The following is a 19,066-nucleotide window of genomic DNA, read 5'->3' as shown; positions in this document are numbered from 1 at the left end:
GGAGTGATTGGAAATCATCTTTTGAAAGGATTCAATAAATAATCGGGAATATGAATTTTGAGATTTTTTACCCCTGAAAACAAAATTCTCGTACTCAAAGTACAGAAAAAATTGACTTAAAGTTCTGATAAAGTCAAAATATTTTCATGTTTTTTAAAATCAAATTAAAATAATACTTTATATTATATCTGGCAGCCAATCACTTTGAAATCTGAGTTCTCTATGAAACTGTGCAAAATTGACACCTTTTCGTATTTAAGGGTTTTCAAAATATGTGTCGTTGAATATAAAGCATTTTTTAATAAATCAAAATATAGACACGCCAGTCAGATTCGGTTCTTTCAGCAGCACCAATTTCAGATTATCAAAAAACCCCGATTTCGTCCTCCTGAGCAAAAAAATATAAATATTATAGTATAAGAATATCCCGTAAAACATTTGTAATAATAATTGGAGAAAAAAATTGAAAGGCGTTTAAACAATTTTTCTAAAGTTAAGCTTATGAATCTTTCAATTCATCACGATTTTCTGAAAGCATGGTGATTATGTTTGAGAATGTTCAAAGTGATTATTGTATTCTCACGTTTCGGTTTGTTGGCACACTCTTATGTTTTACCACATATTGTATTTGAATTACACTGCCCCTTATCTTAACTTTTCTTCTGAAAATTATATTTATTTGAATAAATAAATTATTCATTATTTATTCATCAAAGTTTCTCTAAATATTCAGCATTGAATGATTTTTTTTCAATTTTCAATCAAGAATCCTCTTGATCAGGAAAAATAGTATTAATAATAGTAAATTCAATTTGTTTTCGAAAATAAGCTGCTCTGAAAACAAAATTCTGAATTCAGTGCAATTAAATTCAACAAAAGTGATGATAAAATAAGTTCAAATGTTATATATTTATAAATAAACTTATTAATTTGAAGCAGACTTTTTGGGGTTTTCACGTAAAATTATTATTTTAACCCAAAATATAACCAAAACTCGATTTGTTGACAATTTGGCTCAATTCTGAGGGCAGATTCAGATTCGTTGCGCAAAATAACATGGAAAAACATATATTTGGATTTTTTTTTTGAATTTCGTTAGAGTGGTCCCATATGGTTTTCCCTTGAAAATTAGACTTTTTCAAATGAAGATAGCTCAAGTTTGAAGAAAAACACCCCTGCGATTTTTATAGCGTTTGTAGTGCTGGATCTCCTGTTTCAAATGCAACCTTGCGCTTAAAATTTGACATGTGCCTTTTCGAGATATTTTAGTTTTAAATTTGCATCTTTTTTACCATAAAATGAGTGTAAATTTAGACCCATAACTACAAAATAAAATTTCAAATAAGAAAAACGATCGATTTTTAGAGTTGCATGTCCAAAAAACTGATTTTGAAGGTTTGCTCAGATGCTTTCTATAAATTTGGTCGTAGAATGCGTAGATTACGAGATAAAATTTTGGTGTCTTTGACAAAGTTGCTTGAATTGGCAAGCTCAACAACTTTCTACAAGACAAAAAAACCCAAAATTATTCATTAAAAGTTAGAATTTCAAAATCAACCTAATCGTGAACCACCCTAATTTAAGAGCGAGTTTTTCACCGATGTGAAACAGGTCGTATCGAGGTGCTCCGATTTGGATGAAACTATCAGTGTTTGTTTGTCTATGCATGAGATGAACTCATGCCAAATATGAGCCCTCTACGACAAAGGGAAGTGGGGTAAAACGGGCTTCGAAGTTTGAGGTCCAAAACACATGAAAAATCTTAAAATTGCTCGCATTTCCGTAAAACTTCATCAATTCCAACTCTCTTAAATGCATTCGAAAGGTCTTTTGAAGCCCTTCAAAATGTGCTCTAGACATCCAGGATTGATTTGACTTTTTCTCATAGCTTTTGCAAATTACTGTTAAAAATGGATTTTTTTAAAACCTTAATAACTTTTGGCAACAGCCTCCAACACCCATACTCCAATAGGTCAAAAGTTAGGGAATTTCATGGACTATAAGCTTACGGTATTAACTTTTTGGCTAATCGCAGTTTTTCTCATAGTTTTTCGATTTTTCTAGAACAAACATTTTACGACGTTAGTATTAGCTCTGTAGCCTCCATAGCGGCACTTTTTGGTCTCAATTTTGACATAATCGGAATCCTCAGAAAATTCTACATTAGATTGAGGTGTTGAAATTTTGAATTTGTTTGGAATTAAATTAATTAAAATATTATTTAGAATTTTGTCGGATTAGGGATAAACAAGTTTTCGCCTACTTGATACAGCATTTGACGTATTGATCATAGGGTAAATAAAATCTATTTCTTTTTTCAAAAATGTTTTATTTAATTATTTTTTAAATCAAAATTACAACTCCAATACTTCTAACTTACGTGAAATTGACCGAGGATTCCGAATATGACAAAATTGAGACCAAAAAGTGCCGTCTTCTTGGCCTACAGGGCAAAAACTAACGTTGTAAAATGTTTGTTCTAGAAAAATCGTAAAACTATGAGAAAAACTGCGATTGGCCATAAAGTTAATACCGTAAGCTTATTGTCCATGAAATTACCTATCTTTTGACCTATGGGAGTATGGGTGTTGGAGGCTGTTGCAAAAAGATATTAAGGTTTTAAAAAAATCAATTTTTAACAGTAATTTTCAAAAGCTATGAGATAAAGTTAAACCAATCCTGGATGTCTATAGCACATTTTGAAGGTCTTCGAAAGACCATTTGAATGCATCTTAGAGAGTTGGAATTGATGAAGTTTTACGGAAATGCGAGCAATTTTAAGATTTTTCATGTGTTTTGGACCTCACACTTCAATGCCCGTTTTACCCCACTTCCCTTTGTCGTAGAGGGCTCATATTTGGCATTAGTTCATCTCATGCATAGACAAACAAACGCTGAAAGTTTCATCCAAATCGGAGCACCTCGATACGACCTCTAGAACAAACCGAGCAGAATCTACAAATACTGCCTCTTAAACCAAATCAAAAGTTGCCATATTCCATTTGCATCAACTCTTCTGAAGACGCCAAAGCTCCGAAACTTCACCATTTTTCGGAAAATTCATTTTCAACTTAATTTTGCGTTATGGATTCTCTGTGCATTGTCCTAAATCCATATGTTAATTTTATGAACATCGGCAAAATCACGCTGTTGAACCATCACTTTTTGCATTTTAATTGGGTCCTAAAGTTAAGCTCAATTCTGTCATGCAATTATTAACAGCGTTAAAACTTATTTTTCTGAGGACAATGACTCTTTGTACGACCGAAAAGGATTTAAAATGGATTTTGAATTCAATTTGAACAAATTATCTTCGAGACCCTTCTTTACAGAAAAAGGTCCTACTTGACAGCTCGTTCCAATGGGACCATAGTTGATCTATCGAACAATTGTTGTTTTTTTGTTTATATATATTTTGCATTAAAATGAAAAAAGGTGATCAGAACTGGAACAAGGCTTTAGAACCCTATTAAAAATAATAATAATAAAGACAGCATTTTAACAGGGATCAACAAGATAATTTGTTTCAAAAAGTCGGGAAAATCCATTTCAAACATTTTGAGGTCGTACAAAGAGTCAATGTGCTGATAAAAATAAGCTTTATCGTTGTGAAATTAAGCCTTATTTTAGGACACAATTGTGATCAGAAAGAATTTTGTAAAGCTTATTTAAAAAAGATAAAATAACAAAAACAATATTCACAGAGTTTCAATCTCAAATTCTGTTAAAAACTTATCTTTGGCTGTAGTTTTGAGTGTCTTTCTTTTGACATCAAACATCTTGAGTTATTTTTAACAATAATTAGATCTTGTTTTAAAAACTTGAATAATCAATACTTAACAAATAGGAATCCCAATTCCCAGATGACATTTTTTACCAGCAGTTCACGCAGATCATGCGTTCCTCCCCTGATGACCGTCGCCCCCTGATTTGTCGCATGGTAACGTCAATAGAACCCAGTTTGAACCAAAAAAAAAAAAAAAAGAAAAAATCCCAGAACCTGTCCCTCTCGTCAATAATTACCTCGACTGGACCCGGGCCTCGTACTGCTGGTCCGGCTCGAGCGCCCGCAGCATGTAGCTCATGCCCTGGGTGTAGTGGTGGGAGTACGGAAACGCCGGCAGCACCACGTCCCGCCAGTCCGTCTTGGACCACTTGTGGCCGACGCCGTGCACGCTGTGGCTGCTGTACCCGCTGTGGCCGAGGCCGCCACTTCCGACGCCACCGCCGTACGAGTACGAGTCAAACGAGGTTATCTTCCGGTCGTAGTCGAGCATCTGTGCCGTCCGCGATGATGAATAGGGACGCGTGTAATGGTCCGGGAGGGGGCGCCAGCGATGTCATTCCACGGAAACAAAAAAGTGCAGGACGGAGAGAGAGAGAGAGGGAGAGAAACGAGATTGAATTAATTTTGCGTTATTATGACAGGCCAGGTTTTTCCTGGATTAAGGAAATTACGGTTCACATGTCGGTCGGTCGGTTGGTTGGTCCGAACACGGGACATGGCATTTGTGCTGTGTGGCAGGACAGCAGGACAAAAACAAGTCGGAAGCCAACGCAACGCACCCACGTCCAGTTGGTTGAACATGATCCGACGGGATAGGATTAGGGGGGAAACTGCAGCTTATGTGGGCCTCCGACAGAATGTTCAGGTTTGTCATGAGGACACGAGCCTCTCTCTCTCTAGCATATTCCATCGGGAGCAAAAGTGCACTCACGGTAGAAGGATTGTAATCTGATTTCGCAAAACCCATCGGAGTCAGGTAATTGAAGGAAATTGAGTGACTTTCGCAAAAAAAGAAGAATACTCACATTTCCGCCCATGTACGTGTGGTGCGACTTCCGGCCGTCCATGTAGATGCCGTCGTGGCCCTGCAGGATGTCCCCGTCCACCAGCCGGTAGTACAGCTTGTACTCCTCGATCGGCGAGTGCGAGTCGGCGATCCACGAGATGTTGTACCGGTCCTTCCACTGGCTGTTCGGCATCGACCGGAAGACCGCCGCCTTGGGCCGGCCCGTCAACGTGACCGTTTTCCGCGTCTTGCCCAGCTGGTTGTCCGCGATGCAGCTGTAGTTGCCAAAGTCCTGCGGGTGCACCTTGCGGATGATGAGCGTGTGGCGGGCGCCGCGGCTCTCGATCACGTGCCGCTCCGTCTGGTCGATCTGCATCGTGTCCTTGTGCCACAGTACCTTCAGCGGGTTTAGGGAGAGAAGAACAAATCGTACGAAAATAATCGGTGCTGTCAATTCTGCGATTACGCACATTAAAACATAAAATTTGAAACTTTTTTCAAAATGATTTTTTTTTAATTTGGTTCAACAACAAAATCATGACGAAATTACTTACTTCCGGCTGTGACTCGCCATGTACGATGCAAACCAGCATCGCTTCCTGGCCCTCTCCAGAGTACACTATCGGATTTTCGACGCTTATCTCTGGTGGATCTGAAAAAAGAAAATAAAAGCGTTTACACATTACTTATTTTCCATAACTTAAGATTGAAGAATTAATTCAATGAAATTTTCAACAAGTTCATATCAAAAAATCAAAATCAAATTATTCGCTATACAGCATTGCCTTGGCGTTCTCGATCGCGAGATTCCTCCTCGAAGCTAGGTGTCCGAAGGCTTGATTGTTGAGGTAATTGCAAACCTCTTTTTACACCTTAGCTTCCATCCACCCCGGGATTCGAACTGACGACCTTTGGATTGTGAGTCCAACTGCCTACGAGCGACTCCACCGAGACAGGACCCAGGGAGATGACTCCTACACCTGGATTGAGCTTATGAAGTTGAAAAAATTTGTAAAATGGCTTCTTTGAGCATACCGAAGGTACCAAAAAAGTTTCAGCCTAATTACAAAAATAAAAATTAAAAAAATAGATCGATTTGGTAGAGAATTGCTTTTTTACACTAAAAACTCAAAAAATCTCATAAAAATGTGACTTCGAGATAAAGTTAGCAATATTTAAATTACGAAAACCAAAAAAAAATGTACAATTTACGTCCTTTTCAAATGTTATTTACGAGTGCATCTGGCTCCATAGACACAAAAAACGGCTTATATAAACCTAAAATCACATGGCTACAAAATTTCATCGATATTGGAGAGGGTTGGGCACAACAGATTTCCTATTTGGTATGGCATTGCTTTCTTGCGAAAATAAATCTTTGAAGGATCAGGGCAGGGCATAAAAACTAAATATGTGGTGAAGTTCAATCAAACATTGCAAACGATTTTTTCTTCATATTTACCATGTTTAAGACAATTTTTCATAATTCATAAATATTGATTATCAGAAGTGCTAATCGGAAACCAACTCTATGTTTAATAAAATACAATAAGACCGTTGCAAACATTATATCGCCCCCTTCAAAGTTGACCCCAATAATTAGGAAGATTTTTTTTTTATCGAAAAACTACAACATTTTAAAGAAAATTTAAGTTCAATCAACTGAAACCCAGCTGAAATACATTTTTCTGCGTTTATAATCATATTTAGCATGTTCGAAATCTTTCGAAAACATTATAAATTTGCAGGAATTACCAATGTACAGTCCTACGAAAAGTTTTTCTTCGTTTAAAAAAGTTCCTTCAATACTTCGATATTTTGAAAATTAATTAATGGAAAGCAACTGAACTTGTGTTAAATGCATTTTTAAACACTTTTTTTCATTCAAATCTTAAAACTTTGAAAAACATTTAATACACAAATTCTACAATAAACAAATTTTTAATTTTTAAGCTCAAAATCCATCCTTCGATTATCCATATGAAAATGTTTCTTGCTATGTTAAGATATTATTATATTTTTTAGAATGCAAAAATATATATTGTTTTTTTTTTTTCAATAGATACATTTTATCCTTTATGACCTAACCCCACCTCTAGACAATGTTAACTGTAAAAACAAAAAATCATTTTGAATTAAAAAAACGAATACATTTGACAGAATAATTTATAATTCATGGAAGATTTTAAAATAAGCCTCATAATATCAGAATAAAACAAAAACGATAGTTGAATATTTAGTTAAAGAAAAGTTATTTCTGATACACGGAAAAAACGAAATAAAATGAATAAAAATTTCAAAAATAAATTAAACTCTCAACATTTATGTTTTTTACAAAGCTACATTGTCTTTTTAACCAATTTTATATATAATGTGAAATTTATTTAATTTGAAAAGTATTTAAAAGAATTGTGACTGTAGAATATCAATTGTTTGGCCATGTTTTTTTTTCAATTTTCTAAATAGATTTTTATTCGACACAACTTTAATTGAACCATTCAAAAGTGATAAGATATATTATTTTGGAAATATTAAAAATTAATTAAAATTAATTACAGGCAAATGTTTGAATGCTCGACATTTACAGTCTGTCTAATTTTTCGATCTCTCTGTGCTCTCTTGTACTAATTGGAAAGGAATCTCAGCAGGCTTAGTACAAGAGAGCACAGAGGCATCGATTTGCTGAGATATTTTAATCTCAAAATTGGACTTTTTTTTGTTAACAATAGCAAAACTTAATTATTGCTATTTTATTTCTCTCATATGCTAACTAAATAGGAAAAAACGGATTTTGAGATCAACTTCGTGTCTTGGGTAAAGTTGCTGCATAAGACTTTCCAGAATATGTAGTTACAGTTTAAAAATTGTACTCATATTACATGCACATCTTACAAAATAAATTTTTTTCTCTGAATAACTTCCTTCTAAGATATGACACAGCTTGGTCACAAATTCGTTATGCAGTGTTGCCACTTTTTCGAAAAATCATTTTTATTGAATAACGTGATTAACTCGAAAACGGCGCATAATATCGAAATTTATGTGAAGTACTTATCGATTTCAAATTTGATGTTTTATTTTTCAATGAAGCAAAAATAGTTTTTTTTTCGATTTTTTTTGCATGTTTTTAAGTGAATGTTTTTTGTTTGTTGATAAATTGGCAACCCCACCAAATTTATTTTTGACTATCCTGTGCCAAAGCTATGGTTTTTGGTTCGTAAAACGAATAGAAAAAGTGACTTTTCAAAAATGTTCAATTTTTGATGTGAAAAGTCCATTTTAAAAATATATATATTAAATAGTGTAACTATACTTTTCTGAAAAATGGAAAACGCAAAACATGTTTTAGTTTAATTTTAATATGCAAAATCAAATTTGCATTCGAAGAATAATTCACATAAATTTCGATATCGTGTACAGTCCTCGAAAAAAAGTGAAAAAGTGAAATTATCTGATCTTATCAATAAAAAAAATTTCAAAATTTTAAAATCAAGATTCAGTTTTGATAAAATCTTCTTAATATTCTCAAGGTTTTAACAAATAATAAAATTTTTGAAATATTTGTATTCAAAAGATCATAGCAGTGAGAGAAAATAAAAGCTTATTAGATGACACACAGAAAAAATAATTTTCATCGATTCAAACTCTTTGTGAGGCTGTGTCTCAAAAACTAATTGTCCGATTTTCAATATTGTAGAGAAAAAAATAAGGAAAATAAGGGAAATGGAAAATTTTAGACGAAAAGTAGCTATAACTTGAAAACGGCATATTTTATCAAAAATGTTGCACAATCAATTTGGGTATGAAAAATGATTTTTATTATTTTGTTCTCAAGGTTTTCAATATTTTGAAATTTTTCACCAGCACGTACTAAGACATAGAAAATGATTTTTTATAGTTCTCTAAAACATGTCACAAAATTTCAAATAAATATTTTTTTTGTTTACATAGGGAATTCATGGAAAAAGTTTCTCTCAAATAAAAAAAATAAAAATCAAAGTCGTTAAGCACAAAAGAAGTAATACAAACTATAGCCGCTTCTCATTTTAATCAATTTTAACTTTGCCGGTAACACTCCTGCGATTCAACAAGGGCGTCCAATTTTCCGTCCCGGGAATTCCCGGGATTTCCCGAAAAAAAATATTTCCCGTTTTCCAGGAAATTTTTAAATTTCCCGAGAATTTCCGAAATTCAAGCAGAAATATCAATTTTCTGAAATTTTTGGCACCAGAAAAAAAATAATTTGAAATCAAATACTACGCTATACTGGAATGAAAATAAACTATTTTATTTGCGGTATTTTTTTGACAAAAATTGTTGTTAAATCATTTGAAAATAAAATACTAACCCATTCCGACCCGATCAAAATTGAGATTTGTTTAACGTTTTTGTTTACCGTAACCAAATTGATGAACATTAGAAGCTATCATAAAACAAATCAAAGAGGGTTGTGCAAGAAAAATAGGTTTAATAGTATTCGAGAAATAACAGTTTGAGGTTAAAATTATGAAGCACTGGAGCAAACAAGGGCGTAAAAGGAGTTAGATAATTTAAATATTTTCTTAAAGTTGTTAGATTTTTTGCAAGTGGTCAAGCATGTAGCATGAGATCCTCAGATTCATTTTGACCATTAAATTGCTGTTGTATACAATATATATACAATATTAAGTAGAAACAAGATAAGAATAATTTTCGATAAATTTCAAATTTCCCGGGAATTCCCGGGATTTCCCGGGAAATTTGTTGAAAATTTCCCGTTTACCGGGAATTTTGTAATTACGGGAAATTGGACGCTTAAGATTCAACTCAATGTTGCAATAATTAAATTGTGTAGATTTTCATTGAATTTATCAAGTTGGGAATACAATAAAAAAAATCTCAGTAAAAATGAATTAATTCTTAATTAAAAGTTATTTCAAACTAAAATGAAGCAATCTCTGTTTTACAAAATAAATTCCAGCGTGACAGTTCACAACGCTTTCCAACGGGACTGGCAACACTGCTCCACCCCGGAAACTGCATCCAATTAACGGCTTACGACTGTGGAAGGAAGTTGTAATTGTTCACTTCCTGACCGACTCTCTTGCTGTGTCCACTACCCTCTGAAGGAGCGGCCCACTTCACAGTTTTCCACTGAACTCAACAGAACTGCAATTGCACTCGCACAAATAGCCGACCGTGTGATTAAATTAATTCTAAACTTTTCCCCTCACTTTATGGGGCAGTTTTGGATTTACAGCAGCAGACGGACTTTTCACGACCCGACTAGTTTTATAATGGAGGTCGTGGTCGAGTAGCTTTCACTGTGAACTCGAGAACAACTGCAGCAGGTGCTTATTAAGTGGAGTCGGCGGAACAAGTTGCTCCTATTGAGGTGTACAAATTGAGCGGCATGCAACTGCAAATGCGGGCTGACAGAACTTCACAGACGGCAGAGGAGTTTGTGATTGCATTATTAGCCTTGAGAAAAAGTTTGCTTTTCATTAATTCTGTAGTTCTAATTGAATGAGTTAAATTAAGTTTTGCTTGACATGATTTTATATCTTCAAAAACCAATACTTCAAGCGGTAAAAAAATCACCAAGAATAACTTCTCAAAAAAAGAAAACCAAACAAAGGCACCATTATGGTAAAATTCAAAAAGTTTTCCATCATATTTCACATTTCCCTACCCCGATGCAACAAGAAGAAAAAATATTGCTTCGACAAATTGTCCATTTTCTGCCGGTGGAAAACCCCCGAAGCACCAAGGCAATATGATGAAGTTCTTTGAAGACCAGGACCTTCCCCAAGCGCCCAAACCCACGCGATGATGAAGAAGAAGAAGACAATGATGTGCGGGGGGGGGGGGGCAGAAAACATCACACAACTTGCACGAATACTGCCCTCCTGACTCCACTGACTGGGTCCCCAAAGGAGGTGGTGGTGGGTCAAAGTTTTAATATCATCATCACCTTACCACATCATTTTGTGGACACGGGTTGGTATCCGGCCACGACGACGATGGCAAGCTTTTTCCTTGTGGTGCTCTAAGATCGACCAAGAATATGCAACTTCTTTTTTTTTTTGGTGGTTGAATTTCGCGACAGACCTTTTGCTAGCAACCGTAAGGGAAGAAAATTTTATACCGGTTTATGAAAAAAAAAACATGCTTTATTTTGTTGATATTGTTGAACTCTCTCCACGAATACTTTTTCAAATGAAAAAATATTGAATCACGTACAAAAAATGGTTTTTGTTATATTACATATGAAAATGGTGTCAATTTTTTTTTTTGAATGTTAATAAACTTGTGGAGTTTTTTTTTTCAGCAAAAATAGTAACTCGAATTCTCTCACTTTTAGAGCTGCTGCGAATTATTGGTGCTTTGAGTAGATTGTTTTTATTTTGCACTAAACAAGTAATTAAAACGTTGAATTTAATAAAAATCTACAAAAGAAACTTAGAGGCTTTTGACTTGAAAATAATCCACTTTTGGTCAAGTTTTCTTTAAAATACCTTTTGAAATCTCTTTTATATTCATCTCAAAATGTTAGAAGATGCTATTTGTTAAATAAATAAAAAATGTAGAAAAAAACAAGAAAAACTAAGATGAAAAAAATTTTAGTTCATTTGATTTTTTTCTGATGTTTTTTTAAATATATTTTTAATGTAACCGAAAATGGACACGTTTTTGTAGCTCGTTACAAAATGGCTCGCATATCTAAAATTAAGCATCAAATATTGCGTTTTTTTTTTTGGTTTTAAAAGTACTTTGATGATCCAATTGAAGTAAATTATGATTAAAACTATTCAGAAAACAATGTTACTAAAACAATTCAGTAATTTGTGGCGCTTTTCTATATTTTGGTTTAAACTTTGAGGGTTCCTTCTAGGGATAGTGTATTTTTGCAATTCAGCAGAAGCCACGTGATCCGTAAAATTGGTAGAAACCATGAAATGTATCAGAATCAATATAAATATTGAGCAATTCTCTACGAAATCGGTCTTTTTTCTTCAATTTTAATTTTTGTATTTTTTAATCCGGCTGAAACTTTTTTGGTGCCTTCGGTATGCCCAAAGAAGCCATTTTGCATCATTAGTTTGTCCATATAATTTTCCATACAAATTCGGCAGCTGTCCATACAAAAATGATGTATGAAAATTCAAAAATCTGTATCTTTTGAAGGAATTTTTTGATCGATTTGGTGTCTTCGGCAAAGTTGTAGGTATGGATACGGACTACACTGGAAAAAATAATACACGGTAAAAAAAAATTTGGTGATTTTTTTATTTAACTTTTTATCACTAAAACTTGATTTACAAAAAAACACTATTTTTATTTTTTTTTATTTTTTGATATGTTTTAGAAGACATAAAATGCCAACTTTTCAGAAATTTCCAGGTTGTGCAAAAAATCACTGACCGAGTTATGAATTTTTTAATCAATACTGATTTTTTCAAAAAATCGAAATTTTGGTCGTAAAAGTTTTTCAACTTCATTTTTCGATGTAAAATCAAATTTGCAATCAAAAAGTACTTTACTAAAATTTTGATAAAGTGCACCGTTTTCAAGTTATAGCCATATTTAAGTGACTTTTTTGAAAATAGTCGCAGTTTTTCATTTTTTTGGAATTTTCAAATCAAGACAAACATTTTAAAAGGGCGTAATATTGAATGTTTGGCCTTTGTGAAATGTTAGTCTTGATTTGAAAATTCCAAAAATATTTTTTTCGAAGAGATCGGAAAATTTCACAAATGTTTCATATATTAACATTGAAAATCGGACCATTAGTTGCTGAGATATTGACGATAGAAAATGGTGGGTTGTTTGGGTGAAACTTAGAAAACATCAATTTTCCTGTTTTTAAACCTTGCATTGCAATATCTCAGCAACTAAAGGTCGTATCAACAAAGTCCAAATAAGCAAAATATAGAGAATTTTCTCAGCTTTTCACAAATATTTTTTTCAAAACTGGGCAAACATGTGCACTAATTTAAAAAAATGAAAAACGGCGACTATTTTCAAAAAAGTCACTTAAATATGGCTATAACTTGAAAACGGTGCACTTTATCAAAATTTCAGTAAAGTACTTTTTGATTGCAAATTTGATTTTACATCGAAAAATGAAGTTGAAAAATTTTTACGACCAAAATTTCGATTTTTTGAAAAAATCAGTATTGATTAAAAAATTCATAACTCGGTCAGTGATTTTTTGCACAACCTGGAAATTTCTGAAAAGTTGGCATTTTATGCCTTCTAAATCATATCAAAAAATAAAAAAAATTAAAAATAGTGTTTTTTTGTAAATCAAGTTTTAGTGATAAAAAGTTAAATAAAAAAATCACCAAATTTTTTTTACCGTGTATTATTTTTTTCCAGTGTAGTCCGTATCCATACCTACAACTTTGCCGAAGACACCAAATCGATCAAAAATTCCTTCAAAAGATACAGATTTTGAATTTTCATACATCATTTTTGTATGGACAGCTGCCGAATTTGTATGGAAAATTATATGGACAAACTAATGATGCAAAATGGCTTCTTTGGGCATACCGAAGGCACCAAAAAAGTTTCAGTCGGATTAAAAAATACAAAAAAAATCGAATTACCGAAATCCTAGAGAACTGCTCTATTACTAAGAAAGTAGCATTTTGTAACAGCGGATTTTTTTTCTTTTTTACATAAAATTCAAAAAAAAATTAAAACTTAACGTTGGCTTGAAGAAGACATTTTCTTCTTCTTTTTTTCTTCTTTCCTCTCTTCCATATAACTTCCAAAAATTTGTGGGGGGGGGGGGAAGGGGGGGGAGATTCAGCCCGAAGTTCACCCCCTAGCTTCTTTGATTTTTGTTGTTGAATCAATTGTTTTTTAGGATGAACTTCGTTTTTGGAGATATTTCAGCAAATTTTATTTCTAAAATCTCCAAAAGATTAGGATAGCTGGATTATAGCCTACAATTTCACTTTCAGTTACTATCCTTAACACAATTGTTTTTTTTTTTCAAAAATTGCACATTTTTACGTTTTTTTAAAGCAAATTTTAGAAAACCGTGAAACTGCCGTGAAATGCAATGATTTGTTAATGCTCTACCGTAAAATTCGTTAAATAATCACTATCCCTGATTATTACCGAAATCAATACATATCATAGGTTCGTCTTTAATTTGTTAGTTAAAACTTCAGAAGAAAAAAAAAGTTTTATTAAAAAATTAAAAATAAACTAAAAAGAATAGAACGATAGATGTTTTTTTCAGAAACTTTTATCTATTTTCCAATTTAAGTAACAATAAAGTTTTTTCAAAGCTTTAACAAAATTTCAGAAGACAATTTAACACTTGAAAAAAAATCATATGAAAAGTGATATATTTCAAACATAACAAACTCTTATGCGAGGACGTTTTTAACAATTTTAAGTAAAATTAATACTTTGAAGCTATTTTATTATACTTTGTATTGATAGGATAAAAAGCTTGAATGATTTTCATGAAATCTTAAATATAATTAATTTATTTGGCAGTAATTAAAACTTAAGCTAACTAGGGTCGAGAAATAAAAATAAATTCCAATTTCTTTATTAAAAAATAACAAACAAAATGTAGTGGTTGAGTGGTTTCAAACAATTGAAGATATGGATATTATAAATTAATCTTAAAAGAATATTGAATTTTGCTTTTTAATTACCGTCATCATGACGGTACCAAATGTTTTAAATTTTGCTTTTGTTGTCAAGGGCCAAACATTCAATATAACGCCCTTATAAAATGTTTGTCTTGGTTTAAAAATTTTAAAAGTATTTTTTTCGAAAAGATCGAAAAATTGCACGAATGTTTCATATTTTAACATTGAAAATCAGACCATAAGTTGCTGAGATATCGACATTAGCAAATGCTGCTGTTGTTTGGGTGAGGCTTTGAAAGCAACAATTTTCCTGTTTTTAAACCTTTGCATGGCAATATCTTAGCAACTAAAGGTCGTATCAACAAAGTTCAAAAAAGCAAAATATAGGGAATTTTCTCAGCTTTAAAAAAAAAAATTTCAAAGGTGGCCAAACATGTGCACTAATTTAAAAAAATTAAAAACTTCGACTATTTTCAAAAAAGTCACCTAAAAATAATTTCAACTTGAAAACGGTGCACTTCATAAAATTTCACTTAAGTGCTTTTTGATTGTTAAATTGATTTTACATCAAAAAATGAGGTTGAAAATTTTTTGTGACCAATTTTCGCTTTTTAAAAAAAATCAGTATTGATTAAAAAAATCATAACTCGGTCAATGATTTTTTGCACAACCTACAAATTTCTGAAAAGTTGGCATTTTATGTCCTCTAAAACATATCAAAAAAAAAAATAAAAATAAAAATAGTGTTTTTTTGTAAATCAAGTTTTAGTGATAAAAAGTTAAATAAAAAAATCAACAACATTATTTTTACCGTGTATTTTTTTTCCAGTGTAGTCCATATCCATACTTACAACTTTGTCGAAGACACCAAATCGATCAAAAAATTCCTTCAAAAGATACAGATTGATTTTTGAATTTTTATGCATCATTTTTGTATGGTGAGCTGCCAAATTTGTATGAAAAATTATATGGACAAACTAATGATGCAAAATGGCTTTTTCAAAGGCACCAAAAAAGGTTCAGTCGGATTAAAAAATACAAAAAAAAAATCGAATGGCCGAAATCTGAGAGAACTGCTCAAGTAAATAAATTGGTTGGAAAATAAAACGCTATAAAATGTATTTAGTAACAGTCAACTACTGGATCCAAGAAAAATAAAGAATAATTTGTTTGCTTCTAACAAAGTTGTAAAACAAAACCAAAATTATTTTTTTTGCAATTCCATCGTGAAACTACTTACTTTTCTTGTCATTCTTGAACAACGAAATAGCCTACTTTTCTGTACCAAAAATAACAGAATCGAATAGCAACACTTTTCAAAATAAATGCTGAAAAGTTCTACTTTTTTGATTTAAACGATTTATTGACAAAATACATTAAAATTTGACTTAAAATTTCACTCAATGGGTGTTTTCGGAATTGCCAAAAATGTTGTATGGAACTCGTTGCAAAACTTGATTTTTTCAGCACTCTTCGTATTTATCCAACTCGGTGAACCTCGTTGGATAAATGTACGACTCGTGCTGAAAAAATCCTCTTTTTGCAACTTGTTGCATAAACTACTATTGCGATTCCACTGTGAAACTGACAACATTTCCTGCCCTTCTGGAGAAACGAAATGGCCTACTTTTCCCAACCAAAAATAACAGAATGGAAAGTGCAACACCGGTGCTGAAAAGCTCTACTTTTCAGCATTGAAATGGGTGCTGAAAAGTTGAACTTTTCAACAGTAGTATCGAAAAGTAAAATTTTTCATTTTTTTTGTTTTGAACGATAAATTTACTAACACATGGTTGTTTGACATGAAATTCCTTTTAAAAATGCGTTTTCGGAATTACAAAAAATGTTGCTAGCAACTAGTCTCAAAACTTGATTTTTTCAGCACTAATCGTATTTATCCAATCCGGTAAATTCGTTGGGTAAATGTACGACTCGTGCTGAAAAAATCATCTTTTTGCAACTTGGTGCATAAACTACTATTATGTTTTACTTGTGAGATGTTTTAATGTTGGAATTTTAAGATCAAGTTTTAGATTTAAAAAATATGTTGAAAATCACACCGAAAAATAGGGGGCAAACATTTTCTCTTCATTGGATTGAGATACAATGGAAACTGACAACAATTTCAAATGAAATGTCCTGCGCAAATGGTCATATTTAGCATGTTTGGGCTGGTTTGAAAACATTTAGAATTGTGAAACTCTAATGTTAAGCACAACGAAACAAATCATTGAAAAAAAGTTGGCCAATGATTCAGTATTTTTTAAACTTATCGTTGCAAAAGAATAATAATATTAATGATATTATTGTTTGCAAAATATTTGCATTTTGTTTGTATAATTTAATATCGAAATGTTTAAGATCAAAATCCTCTAGCTAACTCATTTCAAAATCTATCATTTTGTTTCATTTTTTGTAGACAATACATATTTCCAAATGAAAAAAACCTAATGATTTGAAATTTCAAATGTATTTTAAAAAATGTGAATACATGTTCAAATCCAGAAATAACTAACAAATATGAAAAACTAGACGAAGAAATATAAACAAAAAAACTTGAGGTTGCAGATTCCGTCTAAAGCTAAAGAAACGTCATACCAAGTTTTAAATAAAAATTTCTTAAAAATAAGTATCAGAGGTCAAACTATTTTTTTTTTTTCTATTTATTAAAAATGATGACCATTTATCATTTTATTCAAATCTATTTAACCAAAGTCACTCCACCTTTCACGACAAATTCCTTGCAACCTTCGAGACGCTCCGACCCAAAAGGTCAAAAACAACAAATTGTGTGCATCATAATGGGGCAAAGTTTTCCATAAAAGAAAATTTCTCTCGTTTGGTTGCCCTCACGGCACACACCTTAGAAGCGAGTGTGCCACCCAAGAAGAAGGGATGTGCCCTTCTTTTCTCTAACGTGTGCTCGCTTTGAATGGAATTTAAAAACTTGCTCCGAGAGAGAAACTATGATCGCTTTTTTTTGTACTCCACATTCTTATAACTTTTGTGAAAATTTCGTGGGAAAAGAAACAACTTTGTGATATACGTTTCCCTGCTGAGAGGTGTTACCCGGGCAGGTATAAAAGTTTTGAAAAATTTGCTTTTATGCACCCGAGAGAGAGAGGGAAAGACAACTTGGGGTGGGTCGCGCTGGTAGTGCAATTATGGAAAATCACATTAGAGTTTCGTGGGGGGAAACTTTCTTTTGATGTATTAACTTGGTTTTGGGACTTAGTTTGGATTAAATTTAGTAAGAATTCTAAGAATTCTGAAACTTCTCATTTTTTTTCAGTAATCTACCCATAACTAACACATAAGAAAGTTATAACATGCTTTTTTCAATCACGCAAGATCCCAAAAAGGCACCTCATGCTTAGCTTCCCATTAAACGATATGGTATAAGCTAACGGTGTATTCGCCCCCCCCCCTCCCCCCAACAAGCCACTGATTAAGTGATAAGTGCAGGTTTTATCGAGTCACAAGCAAACACACAAAACCCGGAATGCACGAAGGTCTGCAAGAACCTCACCCCTTAAGGTAGAGAAAAAAAAATCCCAAGGGTACATGTGACTAACTAGAATTCATTAACAAAAATTGAAACAGGGAAAAGGTAACAAGGTGGAGAGTGGAGACCCCCCCCACAAATCTAATATATATGCTTATGTAATTTATGCACGCCGCAAATCGACCAAGGTAAAGCACAATTTCTGTCCTGCTCACGCCGAGCTGCTTCTACTTTACGCCTGGTACAAGAGAGTTAGTGCGTGTCCTTAAGTTGACGTGGCTTGCGTGTGCAAACTGCACCACCATCCGCAGGGGTCGGCCGTAGTAATCGGCGGTAGTACAAACAAGCGCCGCAATTTATCGCACTTTGTCGGTGACTTTTATGGCGCTTTGGGAGGTGGGACCGACCGTGAGGGGGGTTCGAATTGGTTTATGGTAAACAAAGAATTACAAGCAATTTTATGGCGCAGATAATGTGCGTTAGTTGGATTGGAAAATTGACGGCAAATTAATGGGTTGTTTACAAATTGAGCAATCAATTTGACGAGAAGAACTTTTTGTGTGGAAAATCATAATACTCACATATAAATATTGGAAAATAGTTTTGAAATATTATTTTTGCAAGTCCGTCGTGAAACTACTCACTTTTCCTGTCATTCTTGAACGACGAAATAGCCTACTTTTCTGTACCAAAATTAACAGAATCGAATAGCAACACTTTTTAAAATAAATGCTGAAAAGTTCTACTTTTCAGCACTCAAATGGGTGCTTAAAAGTTGAATTTTTCAGTACTTGTTTCGAAAAGTAAAACTTTTCAACATTTTTTTGATTTAAACGATTTATTGACAAAATACATGAAAATTTGACATGAAATTTCACTCAGTGTGTGTTTTTTGGAATTGCAAAAAATGTTGTATGGAACTCGTTGCAAAACTTGATTTTTTCAGCACTCTTCGTATTTATCCAACTCGGTGAACCTCGTTGGATAAATGTACGACTCGTGCTGAAAAAATCCTCTGTTTGCAACTTGTTGCATAAACTACTATTTTAACTAACATCCAAATTAAAAATAACAATTTGTAGAGCATTTTCAGATTACTAAGATCAATAATTGGAAAAATGAACAAGACGAATAGTTTAACTGTTTTTATGTATATGATACAACTTGCT

The 19,066-nt window shown here is 32.9% G+C and overlaps 1 protein-coding gene across 5 annotated transcripts in view; it reads right to left on the bottom strand.

Moving 5' to 3' along the window:
* The window catches only part of LOC6041749 (hemicentin-1), a 321,332-nt gene that overhangs the window by 10,960 nt on the left and 291,306 nt on the right, over positions 1–19,066 (bottom strand). For 4 of the 5 annotated variants that reach the window (XM_038258593.1, XM_038258592.1, XM_038258594.1 and 1 more), the window contains 3 exons: positions 5,348–5,445; positions 4,813–5,193; positions 4,024–4,277 (listed from right to left, as the gene is read on the bottom strand). In XM_038258593.1, the coding sequence (XP_038114521.1) occupies positions 4,024–4,277; positions 4,813–5,193; positions 5,348–5,445 (733 nt within the window). The remainder of the gene's footprint in view (positions 1–4,023; positions 4,278–4,812; positions 5,194–5,347; positions 5,446–19,066) is intronic. The other variant, XM_038258596.1, reaches the window with a different exon arrangement.

This window comes from Culex quinquefasciatus, chromosome 3 (assembly GCF_015732765.1).
Source record: "Culex quinquefasciatus strain JHB chromosome 3, VPISU_Cqui_1.0_pri_paternal, whole genome shotgun sequence".
NCBI lineage: Eukaryota > Metazoa > Arthropoda > Insecta > Diptera > Culicidae > Culex > Culex quinquefasciatus.
Note: the sequence above shows the minus strand (reverse complement) of the source record. Positions and strands in the feature narration are given on the sequence as shown.